The sequence below is a fragment of the Gamsiella multidivaricata genome (assembly GCF_025024155.1).
Source record: "Gamsiella multidivaricata strain RSA 2152 chromosome Unknown BC939scaffold_90, whole genome shotgun sequence".
Taxonomy (NCBI): domain Eukaryota; kingdom Fungi; phylum Mortierellomycota; class Mortierellomycetes; order Mortierellales; family Mortierellaceae; genus Gamsiella; species Gamsiella multidivaricata.
The window spans coordinates 76,183-90,938 of record NW_026251798.1 but is presented as its reverse complement, the minus strand read 5'-3'; the positions used below and the strand labels follow the sequence as shown (position 1 = coordinate 90,938).

Below are 14,756 nucleotides of genomic sequence, written 5' to 3'. Positions count from 1 at the left end.
CCCTGGATGCCTGACGGTCAGAGCACATCATGTATGTGGCGCAGCATACAGCATACCTACGGCATGAGCACGTATTATTCTACTGCATGCAGCGAAAAGCAAGGCTCAAGTCAGATAAAAAGGGGGTTTCCTGCTTATCCTTCGATCTTACGACAAAGACGTACAGTTTGCTGAGGGTGAGGACGTGAAGCGTAGTACGATTGTACCCGGGTTTCTGCAGAACCAGTAAGAGGAAAACGGAAGAAGGGGAATCGAATATATGCTCCAGCGCTATCGAGACTATACTACCAATAGGGCGCCCAGCAAAGGACCAGCAAGCAGCATGCGAACAATTGGCCTGATTCGCCTGTTGCCATACTTCGATATCTGGTACATGTTTTTCCAATTTGCATTGAGAAAAGAACAATGATCCAATGGCCACATGCCACTGGCATGCGAACATAGTTTGCGGAGTACTTTCCCACGGCCCAATTGACGTGTTGCGATAAACATTCAAAGCGTGTTTGAATTACTCAGCGTACGGTAATTAAAAGGTTGATGTGTGGTAGACACATAGAGAAGTAGGTTCGTGGCCTCTTACCCCCTTCTCCCTCTTACATTTTAAGGACTTGGGACGAAGAACCAGCAAGTGAGCGAGCGTAAGAGTGAGCGTACAAGGCGACGAAGAGTTGACATGCACGTTCTGAACTCCAGTCACATCATTTTATTTCTCCACCTCCATCCTTGAAAGATCGCCTTCAGCCTTCATCCCTCGCTCCTTTCATTCATCATTCTCAACCTCCTCTTCACCATGATCGACTGCCACGCTCACATATACCCTCCCACCATCCCCACAGAATCCATCGCCCCCTTATTCCAACGCGCCAAAGCCGCCGGTCTGACCTCAATTCTCTCCGTCTCCGAAACCCTCGTCGACGCCCGCCATATCGTCCGCCTATCGGTTCAACACCCCAACTTCCTCTTTCCCTGCGCGGGTCTGCACCCAGCACAGCCCCTCCGCGATGCTGACGGCGCAACCATCGGTGTCCGATCCGTACTCGAGTCCGACCTCGAGGGCGTCTTTGAATTCATGCAGGATAATATCTCGCGCCTTGTCGGTATCGGCGAGGTTGGGCTCGATTTTACACTCCCGGTCCTCAACTCCCCACACAACAACCAGATACGACTAAAGACTCAAGAGGACGTCAAGACGGAACAGCGTAAAGTCTTTGCGCGCCAGGTCCGGTTTGCGATCCAGAACCATCTCCCGCTGAATGTGCATTCAAGAAGTGCAGGGCATCATGCGATCACATTGTTGGAAGAACTCGATGCCAAGGACGTAGTTCTGCACGCATTCGACGGGCAATTGAAGTATGTACGGAGAGGGTTGGCATTGGGATATTACTTCTCGATACCGACTAGTGTAGTCAGGACGCCACAGCAGCAGGTGCTGGTCGAGGAGGTGCCATTGGAGTTGATGTTGCTCGAATCCGATACACCATGTCTGGGACCAGAGAAGGGCGTGAGCAACGTACCCTCGAATCTTTGTTACGCGGCGCAGGAGATCGCACGCATCAAGAACGTGGATCTGGAGACTGTGGTAAGCTATTGATTTTGCATTGGCGAATGCAAATGCTTTGTTGCGCGTTGATCTAAAATGCTCTACCTATGCCATCTGCCTTTTTTTTTTTTTTTGTAGATTAATCAAACGACAAAAAACGCGTACAAGCTGTTCCCAAAGATTCGGCCGCATCTTCCTACCTTATCAATCATTTAACGTACCTTTTCCCATCTCGCAGGTACTGCAATAAAAGAATGTAACAAAGGATATTGTATTTTTGTGATGCAAAGCATGAAATGTCTATGAACTGTTCACAGCAAACTATGTATACAGTTTCAGGCAAAAATACTGCGTGAGGAGCTTTATAGAGTCGGTATTAACGTGCGGGTAAAACGATACAGATGCCGAAGTAAAATGGAAAGGGACATTGACACTGATTAACGTGGCGTGGACGCTCCTGAATAGCTCTTTAAAACTCATCAATCCAGACTGCCTTAAATGCCCCGTTATCATTGAGCTTGGCCAAATACAAGACTCTGGAGCTGCTGCTCTTTTACCCATAACTCTTGTTGCTTCGTCTTCAGTCCCCGCTGCACCTTCTGCTCGACCTCGCGCAACTTTTCTTCCTCCTTCCGCGTGTGCTCCTCTCTCAGCCTTGCATGCTTCTCTTCAAGAACGGACTCGCTCCTTCAAGAAATAACCATAAAGCATTGCGAACAAGAAAAAAAAGAGTGGTAGACCATCAGCAAAAACAAAAAACAAAAAACAAAAAAAAAAATCGTTTGCGTCCTCTGATCGTTCAAAAATGACAGATATTCATTTCCTTTAATACGCAAAGAAAATAACAGCAGGTATTTCTAAAGGCTGCTGAGGATGCGACAAATCGTGGTCGTTGATTGTGGTAGTTTACCTACTCCGACTCATCCTCAACACGCGACAGCTTCTCGGTACGATAGTTCTCGTAGAGGTAGTCATGAGTGATCTCTTTAAGATCCTGCAGATGCGAGCTATAATAACCAATAAACAGTAGGACCAAGCACATTATCATTAGATGTGAAATTATAGACGAAAAAGCAGGCAAAGCAAGACACGGCAAGAGCACTTTTTTTTTTGTCCTGCGCTTACCTGAGCAACGCGAATCTGAGCTTTGCAAAGTCACAATGCTGCGAGTTGTCGACTTCAACGACACCCCATGGATACTGGCGGGCCCGAACCTTACGACCATTTACTTCGATCTCTTCCTCGCAGCCGATCAACGCGAATGGAAGCAAAGATCGGAGTTCGCTGTTTTCCTCTACAGTCTCCTCATCGTCCTCCTCAGGATCATAAGGGAAATTATAAATTGGGATGTTGTAGTGTTCAATATCTTCCATGATCTGTTGATGCGCGTTTCGATATTGCCATTGAGAAGGGATACAAAAGAGACAGTGAACATAGTCTAGTTAGGGTAGCTGCCTTAGCTTGATATTTTCGTCACAAAATCTAAGCACTCTCATCAAACGTACCCTTTTTTTGAAATCTGCCAACTCGCTCGGCGTGAGCGTATCGGCCTTGCCAACAACGGGGATCACATTGATTCTGGGACTCAGACGTTTCATTAACTCGATATCAATCTCTCGCAGACTGGTGAAAAAAAAAAAAAAAAAAAAAACCTCATTAGCCAGCATTACTCAAATACCTTCCGTCAAGGATATCCAGGACGTAGCTTAAAATATTACCTGTGACCAGTAGGAGCAATAAAATAGAGAAGCGCATGGACGCGGTTATCACGAAAACGTGGATTACGCTTGATCCTGGACTCTTCCGACAAGATGTCATCGTACTGTCTTTCAAGGTATCCAAGGATCTCTTGGAAGCTAATATCAATGCCAGGACGCCACAGGAGCAAGAAATCTATCGGTCAGAGTGTGATTCATACTTCCACCACGCATTGTCATATTGTTTTGAAGACGACAAAAAAAAACCACTGCCACCATCACCGCCGACAGCGAGGACAGGAAGGACTATCTAGCTGGTACCGTTGTGAACAACCACACTTAGTGCTGCAGTGCACAACAGCTCGTCCTCTATCCAACACAGTTTGACTTATCGCCTGCTTGGGTTGCTTGCTTACCAGTACTCGTTGTCGATCATGTCTCCGAACCCTGGAGTATCGACAATAGTCAATGAGATCTTGACACCGTCCTCGTCGAGCTCTATTTTGTTGAGTCGTGTGCGAGGCAGAGAATGAATGAGTGAATAGGTTGCACAGAGCCATTAGCATGTCCTTGATACCATTTCAACGTACCGACAGTGTAGGGCTTGATCTTGATGCCTTCCTCGATATGGGCCATCTCTGGCTCATCGCATTCTCGCTTGGGAACAACATCGGCATCGCACAGCGTGTTGATAAAGGTCGTGCGCCCGAGACCTGATGCACCTATTCATTGTTCGCCGCCGGATGATTCAGATTGTTGTGAGTTGAATGAACCAACAGAGCGTAGCAGTTGCTTACACCACATATCGTTTGAGCTAGTAAACAAGGCATTTTGTGCACCTTACCGACAACCATAAGGGTAAACTGAAATCCCTTCTTGACATTCTTTCTGCGGCCGATTCGCTGTTATGAAATTCAAATGAGGAGCTTGAGTAAATCATTGAGACCTCATTTACTTTGGTCTTGTTACATTTGCGTTCTTACGTGAGCCATGATGGGATATCTAGCTGGAAAGCGGAATAGTAAAATAAAGCGAGAGTTGCGGAATGAATAATTGATGGGTAGAGACCAAGATGATGACAACTCAGCTGAAAGACGAATGAAAAAGGAAAGGGAAAAGGGAGATGAGGAAAGGAAGGGTTTGCAGAAGCAAGGGACGCAACCATGCATTAGCTATCCGTGGCTATAGACCCAATGCCCCGTACACCGTTTAGAGTGCATTACGCGCGGGTCCTCACCGCATAATAAAAAGGACACCAAAATAGATTGCGAGCACAGCGACTGAGAACGCAGGCAGGTCCATGAGCATTGTTCCTATTCCCTTCTCGCTATGTCTCCTCAGAGGCCTCGCTGTCTGTCTCCTGGTTTGCGTCTCCGGCTCTTTTTCTTTCTTTGTCTCTTGCTCACCATCTCCACGGCTCAAAAACAAAAAGAAAAAATGTTCCTCTGTGCTATAGTATATATTGTCTGCATAGTAGTCTTCTGTCTTTCCTGGAGTGTACGTGTATCTTATCTGTTTGTGAACGTGCATGCGCGCGTTTGGGTATAGGTATGAGTATGGGGTAAGCAGCAGGCGCGCGTTTATTATGGCTTCCATGATCCTACTGGGTGGCTCCCGCCCCCTTGGGCTGGGTTTCAAATCCACGCGTCAACTATTACATTTCTAGGAAAGTATCTTTCAACGCGTCATGCAACCAGATTTACGGTGCGTGTGTGTCTGTTTCAGGACAGATCGAATTGATCATAGTGGACAGGTAGATCAATGCCGGACAAGGAAGGTAGCTTTCAGTGCAGACGCGGATGTCTTTCACGCTGTCCCCTTCAGCTGCCCAACGGCTGCGATTCCAATTACCTTGCCCTGTTCGTTATTCAAAGTGAACCATGGTGTCATCAGCATTGCCATGTTACCTTACTCATTTTGCCATTTTGTAATCGGCGCAGTGGTTAAGCATAGTGTAACATACTACGAGGTGGTACTGATGCATAAGGACATTGCGAAGCAGCATGGCATGGACATATGGACATATTGACATAATGTAGAGAGAACGAGTGACTAGCGGCCTGAGTGCTACCCCCCACCCACCCACTCACGGCAGTGCCAACGGGCCACATGACATGAGAACAAAAGGGCCAAATAGCGAAGCAACGACTTGTAGGGAATGGGATCGGCATCAAGCCCAAGCGGCTTTTTCTTCTTTCTTTTCCTTTCAACCCGCACAAACTTTCCTACCCTGCTAGCCCTCTAGCTGGCCTGCCTGCCTTCTTTTTCTTATGAAGCAGCCCCCTTTTGTTCACCCTATTCTTCTCGTTAACAGCAGCTTTCTCTCCCCTCGTTTCTTCAGCGGCTGGTCGCCGCCCCTTCCTGCACGATGCCCAGTCCTGCCTACAACGCCGTCCCAAGCTTCATCCATCTGGAGCACAATCAACCTCTTCCGCCAGCAAGGGTCCCTACTATCGCTCAACAAAATGGCACATTGGGAAGCCAACATGTTGCCACCATTTCGTCCAGCGACACTAAACCACTGCAGCCGCAGCAGCTCCACCACACCACCGCCATCTTCAAACACTTCTCCATTTCCAGAAGCAAGCATCGTCACCCATCCTCTCGCTCCCGCAACAACTATTGTATGAGCTGGAGACGACCTGCCACTTCCAGAGTCAGAGGCAAACATGGTCTTATGAAATCAACCAATTCTCACTCGGCCTACCTCAGTTACCATACGGCCACCCATGATCCGCTGAGCGAGCACTACTCAGCCGGATTCGAACCTTTCAACACGGAGGCTCGTCGAGCCCATCTCAAAAAGTACATGCAGAGTCGACGTATGCGTCTCCGACAGCGCCAACAGCTGCAGCTGCAACAGCCGCTCCCTATGGATGCATCCGACATGTCGCTTGACGAGGCCGATACTCTGGACGAGGACATAGATTACGATGATGACAACAATGACCGAAACAATGTTTTCAAGCTGGATCAGCAGCAGTACCGTCAATACATGTGGGAGTTGGAGCAGCGACTGTGGGAACGAACCGAGTCAGCAGCCAGAAGTCGAACACATTTCTTGATGGAGCGTCGACTATCTGCAGGAGAGCGGGTCGATCATGTCCAGCGCGTGGTCCATCGACAGCGCACGCAGCAGGAGCTACGACAGCACAGGGCGCGTGATGAGCTCGAGCAAAAAATGGTCAGGGCCATGGCAAGGAGAAACGCATATTTGGAAGCTGCAATTGAGAACGATCCTTCGAGGAGATTTCGCCGTAAGAGTTCGACTATCGCCAATGTCAGTACCAGTGCTACTGTAAGTTCTGGTACTGCTATAGTTTCCAGAGCAGCGACGGGCAGAGCAGCAAGAGTCCTTACCTCATCATCATCAACTGTAAAAAAAGATACTGCCATGAGGACAAAGACAGCCATTGCACGCGACAGCGACAATAGCAACAACAATAACAGTAATAACAACAACAGTGGTCAAGGACATGAAGGACATGGGCAACAACGACAACATGGTTTGGCTAAAAATAGCCTCGTCAACATGACCCACACGAACAAGAAGCACTTGACCAGCATGACCCCGAAATGTACGACGATTTCGCCATCGACAGCCGCGAATGGCAATAGTACGGCCATTCTGGAGGATAGCAACAGCGGTAATGCTAGTCGTCATGAAAAACCGGAGACCGATCACAGGAGCAGCGATATGGACACTGACATTGATCCTAGCATAGTCCGATCCGAAGCAGGACTTGAGCGAATGACCATCTGGGCGCAGCGAAAGATTAGGCAGCGGTTGGTCCAAAAGGCTGCGAGTGAATACATGAAGGCAATCGGCGGATCGCACGAGCGTGTGCTGGCCATGGGATTCAATGAGCTGGCACGACTGTTGCACACGAACAAGAACCTGATTCAGGCGACACTGCGACTGCTCAAGTACTCATCGCAGCTGGTGCAGGTGGATACCCTTGCGAACGAGCAACGACCGAGGCGTGTGTTCAAGAATTCAGCACGAGTGTTCTTGAGCATGTATATGATCCTCGCGCACCCAAGCCAGATTCGATCTCCTGAAGAGGTAAAGTCGATGACTGTATATTTATTAATGCCAATGTGCTCTTGAAAAAGAACGATTTATTCTTGTCCTTTGTATTTGTCATAATTCGATTTGACGCTCTAATAGATCAGCGGGTTCTATTTTTTGACCACTCATTCTGTTTTCCTTTTTCTCATTTCTTTACGCTCATCTCTCGTTCCTCGTTCCTGCTTGCATCTACATTCTCAATGAACACCGCCGACACATTCCCCACTTCCCAGCCAGCAGCAGCAGCTGATCGCCCAACGGGCCTGAGCGCCGACCCTGCATTTGAATCCCTGGTCGAGTCCTCCAAGGCACTCCTCGAGGCACTTCAGACATGGCTTTCCGCCAACTTGCATCCGAATAAGAGTTCTCACCAAGATGAACCCTCCTCTTCCCCGAACCCTACACAGGGAATCCCCAAAGACCAGCATCAACAGCGCCATGCTGAACTCCTTCGCGACTTTGACAGGGCATGGACCAGCTACTACAATTTCTTTGAAGCATGGAAGGACAAGGATGCCAAACGACTGTTGCAGACACTATTGGATCACGCCCAGCAGATCGAATCTCTATGGCGCACAGTCCAGGGCGATTCCTCGGCTCGCCTCGAATGGGAACCTAGAATCGAGGAGCAGCGCAGAGATCTTCGAGCAAAAGCAGGTCAATTGGCAGGACCGGAGGGCGCAGCCAGATTGGACGCTGTTTTTGCAAATTTTGTGAACACAACAGCGCCAGACACGGCATCAAACGCTCTATCCTCAAATAACAATCCGGACTCAATTGAATCAATATCAGCAGCACCGCCATCTACCACATCCTCCACAGGAGCCAACCACGTGGTTAAGAAGCGACAGAGAGTTGTTTCCGTTTCTAGTTCGGATTCTGAGATAGCTTCAACGGAACATGTCAGCACTAGTAATGACATTCAGACTCTCCCGGAACCGGCCCCTGCAGAATCAACATCGATGGCAAACAAAAACAAATCAGCCGCGGATCAGAAACCGAAGGCGAAGAAGCCCGCCGTCTCGAAGCCCGCCGCCACCGGTAGTAATGCCGCTGCCAAGGAGGAGACTTCATCTGGATCGCAAGACATCTTAAGCGCAGTGCCGGTAGGATTGAAGAAGCCAAGCAAGTGGACAAACCTTCAACTGATTCATGAGTTGGCTCTCGATACTGAATTCAAAATCGAACCCCGCCGACCACTTGATGCTCCAGGTTCATCATCATCATCGGGACAAGGAAAAGACAAGAACACAGCAGATGCACCACAGGTCTCACAAAGTCTGGAGGCGCAGGTCCGAGCGATGGCGACAAAGGCATACTTTGACAAGATCCGTGAAGACGCTCAGCAAGGAAATTTGGGCAAGTGGATCCCATCCTTATTGACGACGATTCGCGAGCAGTTGTTGGATATGATCCCTGCCGAGTCAGCTATGGCCGTCCAAGTGTCTGAGTCGTTCGATCTGGAGTTTGTACAACAGCAAGTCGACAGGAAGGTGTATGATATCAAGGGAGCGCTCGAGAGCGTATTGACCTTGATGAGTAGGCTATGTGCGCCAGTGCGGGACCCCAAGGTCCGCCAGATTCAGCAGGACTTGAGTCAAACGGTTATACAGAACCCTTTCGAGCAATCCTCAGTTGACACCTCGACTGCGGCTTCGGCTTACTCAGCAGCATCTGCTTCGCTCAGGGATCTTGTTTCGGTGTTGCAGGATATTCTTGAGCTCTTGGAGGTGATGATGTTGGATATGGCGAACTTCCGGCTGACGGTGGCCCGACCTAGGTTGGAAAAGCAGGCGATTCCATACGAGCAGGAGGCGTTCAGGAAATCTTTGGACAAAGATGAGGTATCTTTAGACTCGACTCGGGCATGGCTTCAGGATACAGTTGTGAATCATCCCCAACCAGCCTCAACCTCATTAGTCTCGACCAGCTCCACGTTCTTATCACCGTCACCATCCTCATCATCGACTCCGTCAGCGATATCTTCAGTCGAGGGTGGAGAACACGGAGAGGGGGCAAGCAGTGCCCAGAGTCACAGGACCAACAATAGATATTACGAGGTTCTTGTTCAGGGCATGCTCGATCTCATTTTTTCGAAGAGACATTTCGATCGCGAGGACCGAGACTACTTGCCTGCGACCCTGGCATTAGATCGGGAGCGTCTGATGCGGTACCAGAACGAGGTGCAAGGACTGGCTCTGGTCGCGGTCATGTTGAACGTCTCGCTGAATGTTGCGCCCACGCTTAAGGACCAGGAGCAACATGAGCTAAAGGAAACACTTCTGAAACTGATTGAGAACCCCAGCACTTCGCAGGAACAGTTGACGGAGGCGATCATTGAGGCCAAGGAGAAGGCCCTACTCTTGGCGGCACGGGGACGTTCTATTTCACCATCGGCATCGGCATCGGCATCGGCATCCCACTTCTCGACTACAGCAACGACATCTGCAGCACAATTACTACTGTCGGAGGACCAAAAGAAATATATCCGTCACACGCTCGTGCGCGCCATTTCCTTTGAAAGTACCCTGTACACGGTCCTCTCACAGCGTGTCCGCCAGACGATCGGATACTTTATGCTGACGACCATCCCAATCTCGACAACGAATGCTGCGGGGGAACGACGAGCGGGGGCGATGCTCGATCGGGCGGATCTGAATAAGATGGGATTAGGCAGTCTAGCGAGCGAGCTTGAGGCCCTGGCGGTGCAGATCCGGTTTTTGACAAAGTACAATGCTCAGGTCTACAAACAATGGTACGATCCTATGCTCACCACGATTTTGTCGTCCTCTGTAGCCAGCTCTGCCGCGACCACAATCTCAACCTCGATCAATGCAACCACAGAGACTACGACAGGCAGCCAGCAGCCATAGAAAATACAGCAAAGAGCGTACCATACATACATTATCGTCATAAAGCTCTTTATTAGGGGGTGGAGTTTAGAGGTGATTTTGGTACAAGAACGTAATGTTACATGAAAATGGAAGAAAGTAAAACGAAAAGAAAATACAAAAAAGAGATCAAGAGTAAGAAATATATAATGAAAGGAAAAAAAAAAAAAAAAAAAAAAAAGGACAATTGATTGCTTTTTTCCAGCGCTTTAGAGATAGATCTCCTTCACGTCCTTTGCGCCAAAGTTCTCGCGGCAGGTCGGACACTTTCGTTGGCGGTACTCAAGCTGGTTATCCATGCAGGGCTTGCAGAACACATGCATGCACCGCAGAATCACATGCGACTTGAAGTTGACATCGCACGACGGACACTTCAGCAGCTTCAAGTATCGCGCCGCCTGCTTCGCTGCTTCCGAATGCTCTCCCGAGCTTGCTTCCGCCTTCGCCTGCTCCTCAATCTTGCGTTTCATCGCCTCAGTCTCTTCCACCAGCCGCCTCCGTGCATGGGCTTCGTTCTCATAGGCTTCTGTCCGCTCCTTCAGCATCGTCTGCAGCTCGTCCAGCCGCTCCTCCTGTCGTGCATATTTCTCTTTGAATCCTGCATTTTGTTGAGTATACTCCTGCACTTTCGTTTTATGCAACGCTACGCTGCTATTCAACAGTGTCTGCTCCCTCTCCAGCGTAGCCTAGTGAGAAAACGAAGAAATTGGCACCGTTTGTCAAAACGAAAACACCGTGAATTCGTAATATGCTCCTTTTGAAATCCATGCCGTTACTCTGCCTACCATTTGCATATTGAGGTTCTTTTCACGCTCCTCCAGCTTTCGAATCTGATCCAGCTGCATATCTGACTGTCGCTTCATCACCGCTGTCATGTTCGCACTTGCATCCTTGGCGCGGATCAAAAGGTTACACTTGGACTCCTGTCGTGTCTTGTCCGAAAGCAATTTGTAAATCAGGTCTTCCTTTTGCGCCAAATCAATCACCTTGCGTGAAGTCGCCTCTTCCAGTTGACCCCAAGCCGTTGCGACCGTATGCAGTTCATTCAGCAGTGGCGCCTGAACTGCTTCGTGGGCCTGCACCTTCTGTTCCAGCACCCGAATGGTTTCATCCTTTGCCTCGATATTCGCCATTAGCGCCTTGACTGGATCTTTTGTGTTGTTGCCAATCAGATTCTCGAACTCGGTCAGCTTGGTCGTTAGCTCCTTCACCTGCACTTTCAGATGCTTTTCTGAAAGGGTGGCTTTCCCCAGTTCGCGTAAATGCGACGCCGCTTCTTTGGATGCCTCCAACTCAACGTTGAGTGCCTTGATCTGCTCCTCGGAATTCCTCAGCTTGTTGCGAAGATCATCCAAAAACGACTTGTCGGTCGGTCCATTGAGATAAAATGCAAATGCATCCTTGTCACCAGTGTTAGCAGCCAGCATGATCTGTAGACGTTGGATATCCGTAGCCAAGGTTGTAATGCGATCCTGTATTGATGAATACGCAACCGTGTTGGTGAGATTCAATCGGCATACTTTCCTTTCATCATAAAAGTTGGTAAAGCACAGTACATACCTTTCTCGTGTTCGCAATCTTCCGGATCTCCTGATTCTGCTGCATCTCATAATCGTCCTTTGTACATCTAGCCTCATACATTTGCTGGAATCGATCGCGACTGTCCCGCAGCCGAGAAATATCACTCTCCAACTTCTTGAGCTCGCCCTCCAGTGCCGCCCTTCGACTTTTCTCTTCCATTTCGAGGTTCTCCATGAACTTCCTGCGTGAAAGATAGAGCTCCTCCAGGTCCACCTTCAGCTTGGTTGCCTCGTTTCGGTAGTGTTCAGCATCGTTCCGTGCATACTGCATCTGACTGAGGAGCGATTTGACGAGTTGAGAGTCCTGAACTCTTTCGTCCGGAATATGGTTGAATTGTGACTTAAGTGAATCCAGTTCGTTCCGGAATTGAATCCTTTGTATCTTCATCTCCTCCAGTTCCATTAAACGCGCCATTGCGAGCTCTCGGTGCTGCAGCAGCTCATCGTGAGAAGCATCGTGAGCCTCGCTTTTGGAGATCATAGGTCCTGAAGATGGCGAGACCACATCCGGCGTTCCACCATAGTTCTCTCCAAAGATCTCGCCTGACGTCACCGCAGAAACAATGATACTCTTCTCGCGATCAAGGCTCTTTTCCACTCGGCGCAGCTTCTCCTTTGAATCCTCCAAGTTCTCGGCTGCCTCCTCAAGCCGAGTTTTCGTCATCTCGAGCTCATCCTTCAGGCGCAACACTTGATCTGTGAATCCGTGGCATTGGATCTGTAGTTGATTAATATCCGCCTGCTGTTTTTTGTAGAGTGCTGCTATTTTGTCATGCTCCTGCATTAATTCTCGCACCACTGCACTTTCTTTTACTGCCGGGTCTTAATGAAGATGGATGCTGTATGTTAGCTGTGAGTCTTCGATTGAAATGCAGCGTGTAGGCGAAAGACCAGATATTTTACAAGTAGCTTACCCGTATTAAGGAGAGAATTCCAGAAAGAGTCGCGTTGTTCGCTCCATTCCTCGATAATCTGAAGTAATTTTATGACAATCTCCTTGGTGTACTGTGAGCGCTTCTCTAATGTAGGCTTGAGGGCGGCTGCGGTTAAGTTGTTGATATTACGGCGCTGTTTGTCCCTTTCAGGTCTATTGAGTAGATATGATGCAAAGTTGGTGCCATCTATGACAAGAGATGCCAAGAATATTGCGGTCAAACTCAAAGATTTCAGTTGATCCAGAAAACGATGTGAAGTGCGAGGATGAATGTATACCTTGTAATACGAGGTCCTTTGCGTCTACACGAATATCGACCCTGGTCAAAATCAGTTTCAAATCTTGCAATAACTAATTGTTGAGAAGTAATAAATTACGTTAATAGTCAGCTTTGAGAAGTGGAAGAGAAAATATAACCCGTAGATCGAGGTTGTTTGACAATGATGCCTACCTTGCTCCAATAGACGTCGACTGTACTAAGATGGGACTCATAGTCGACTTGCTTGTCGTTCAGCTGTGCGATCCTCTCTTGTGTCCTCAAGCATTCCCGCTTGTATTCCTGCATCTGCCTCCATATCGCGTCCTTTTGAAAGTTGAGTAATACTTCCTATAACCACAAAATGTCAATAGGGGTCAAATATTAGGCAAAGCAGTTTTCATTCGCTTAGTTGCTCCATCAGCAGCAATAACGAAACTACTGATTAGAGAGCTTAGGCCATAAATCATACAATAAAAAAAATAAAAATAAAAATAAAATCCCTGTGCGCTTGTCCATGTCCTGCGCATACAAGCAACTGTTGAGGAAAATCACAACCAACTGGTGTCATTATGGGGTATGAGCAAAATACTCATTTTCTTCTACCATTGCAAAGAAAGGACAGAATGTCAACAATAATGCCCTCCCCCTCCTCCTCCTCCTCCCAGACGTCTTCATGCTCTTGTGGTGAGGAATACTGATAAAGGCAATGACTGGGTTTCAGCTCTCGTAAGCACCGCTGATATGGAAAACGCCTGCGAAAAAGGCAGGCAGAGACAAAAAACAAAGAAGAAAGGACAAGGGAAAGGTATAAAAAGATTGTGGCATTTGTCCATACCTCAGTTGCTGACATGGAGGTTGAGGTATCCTTGCCATGGCTACTGTAGAGTGAATTCCTACTGCTGCTATCGTTTCCTGGAAACTTGTTCTTCTTTTGCAGAGGGTTGACGGCCACGAGGCCAGTACCGGCGGAGTCCATGGCGACGGAAGAGACACCCTCAACAGGAAGCGCAGCAGCTTCGTCTGTAAGCTTGCGCTTACGGATGCTTCTGTCTTCCATAGAAGCGGCTACACGTAGATCCTTGGAGGGGCTTATGTTGGAAAATCGGCCGACGTTGAGGTACTGGGGAAGCAGGCAGTTGGTAGGTATTGAGGGTGAAAAATGTGTGCGCAACTCCTGTTATCGTATCGCAGTAAATCACAATGTCCGTTGTAATTATAAGCGGTAATAGTGAAAGAAGAAATATTATACCACGATGGGCAGCAGGAGAGGGCACGCTTGTCCGATCAGTAATGGCGGCAAAATGATATTTCATCGCAAGCGAAGTGTTGATGTTGATCTGTACAAAAAAAGACAACTCACCTTTGAATGATGAAACTTGGATGAACCTTTTGGTTGCAATGTGCTCCTTGGTCCTTGCGGATTTCAATGGATGCAGCGAGGTGCGGTGGAGTGGATGAATTGATGGCATCGTCTGCTTCTACTTGAAAAATCAAGTCCAGATAAACATCGATGGGCTGCAGCATTTGCGAGGACGCAGACGCACGCCACGTGCACTCTTGCACCCAAATATGGCAGCGGTACTTGCTGAGGCTCATGTTCGCCGCACCGCACCCCGTCCAGAAGACCTGTTGGTATCTCCATCGCGGCTGCGCACAAGCTATAAAGCCTATAAAGCAGTATTACGTTTCTATACTTCTGCAAAGGAGTCCTCAATATCGAGTCTGCACTAATCTGTAGTCAACAGATTAGGGAGACCTTTACACCCGTAAGTTAATTCCAATA

At 48.4% G+C, this 14,756-nt stretch overlaps 4 protein-coding genes across 4 annotated transcripts; 2 read left to right on the top strand and 2 right to left on the bottom strand.

Moving 5' to 3' along the window:
* The first annotated feature begins 590 nt into the window (after positions 1-590).
* BC939DRAFT_465537 (uncharacterized protein) lies at positions 591-1,805 on the top strand. Its single transcript, XM_051557516.1, has 2 exons — positions 591-1,579; positions 1,679-1,805. Exons 1-2 carry the CDS (start codon positions 791-793, stop codon positions 1,754-1,756), a joined length of 867 nt encoding a protein of 288 aa, XP_051407654.1. The 5' UTR covers positions 591-790; the 3' UTR covers positions 1,757-1,805.
* A 514-nt stretch (positions 1,806-2,319) lies between these two features.
* BC939DRAFT_465533 (Septin-type guanine nucleotide-binding (G) domain-containing protein) lies at positions 2,320-4,390 on the bottom strand. Its single transcript, XM_051557515.1, has 8 exons — positions 4,221-4,390; positions 4,082-4,139; positions 3,828-3,959; positions 3,654-3,735; positions 3,259-3,396; positions 3,046-3,163; positions 2,666-2,916; positions 2,320-2,547 (listed from the first exon to the last, which is right to left on the bottom strand). Exons 1-8 carry the CDS (start codon positions 4,227-4,229, stop codon positions 2,451-2,453), a joined length of 885 nt encoding a protein of 294 aa, XP_051407653.1. The 5' UTR covers positions 4,230-4,390; the 3' UTR covers positions 2,320-2,450.
* Positions 4,391-7,386: 2,996 nt separating this feature from the next.
* On the top strand, positions 7,387-10,368 carry BC939DRAFT_465530 (T-complex protein 11-domain-containing protein). Its single transcript, XM_051557514.1, has one exon. The coding sequence runs from the start codon at positions 7,510-7,512 to the stop codon at positions 10,180-10,182; it is 2,673 nt and encodes an 890-aa protein (XP_051407652.1). The 5' UTR covers positions 7,387-7,509; the 3' UTR covers positions 10,183-10,368.
* A 464-nt stretch (positions 10,369-10,832) lies between these two features.
* Positions 10,833-14,440, bottom strand: BC939DRAFT_326728 (uncharacterized protein). The gene is made up of 8 exons (XM_051551554.1): positions 14,334-14,440; positions 13,809-14,147; positions 13,166-13,321; positions 12,993-13,065; positions 12,695-12,901; positions 12,585-12,602; positions 11,761-12,476; positions 10,833-11,672 (listed from the first exon to the last, which is right to left on the bottom strand). Exons 2-8 carry the CDS (start codon positions 14,028-14,030, stop codon positions 10,920-10,922), a joined length of 2,145 nt encoding a protein of 714 aa, XP_051407651.1. The 5' UTR covers positions 14,031-14,147; positions 14,334-14,440; the 3' UTR covers positions 10,833-10,919.
* Positions 14,441-14,756: the final 316 nt, after the last annotated feature.

Coding starts and splice junctions, on each gene's coding strand:
- BC939DRAFT_465537 (XM_051557516.1), top strand. CDS start 791: ATGATCGACTGCCACGCTCACATATACCCTCCCACCATCCCCACAGAA. Junction 1,580..1,678: donor ACGTGGATCTGGAGACTGTG/GTAAGCTATTGA, acceptor TTTTTTTTGTAG/ATTAATCAAACGACAAAAAA.
- BC939DRAFT_465533 (XM_051557515.1), bottom strand. Junction 2,917..3,045: donor TGGCAGATTTCAAAAAAAGG/GTACGTTTGATG, acceptor GCGCATCAACAG/ATCATGGAAGATATTGAACA. Junction 2,548..2,665: donor CTCAGATTCGCGTTGCTCAG/GTAAGCGCAGGA, acceptor TGGTTATTATAG/CTCGCATCTGCAGGATCTTA.
- BC939DRAFT_465530 (XM_051557514.1), top strand. CDS start 7,510: ATGAACACCGCCGACACATTCCCCACTTCCCAGCCAGCAGCAGCAGCT.
- BC939DRAFT_326728 (XM_051551554.1), bottom strand. CDS start 14,030: ATGGAAGACAGAAGCATCCGTAAGCGCAAGCTTACAGACGAAGCTGCT. Junction 13,066..13,165: donor TCGACGTCTATTGGAGCAAG/GTAGGCATCATT, acceptor CTCAACAATTAG/TTATTGCAAGATTTGAAACT. Junction 12,902..12,992: donor AAAGGACCTCGTATTACAAG/GTATACATTCAT, acceptor CTCTTGTCATAG/ATGGCACCAACTTTGCATCA.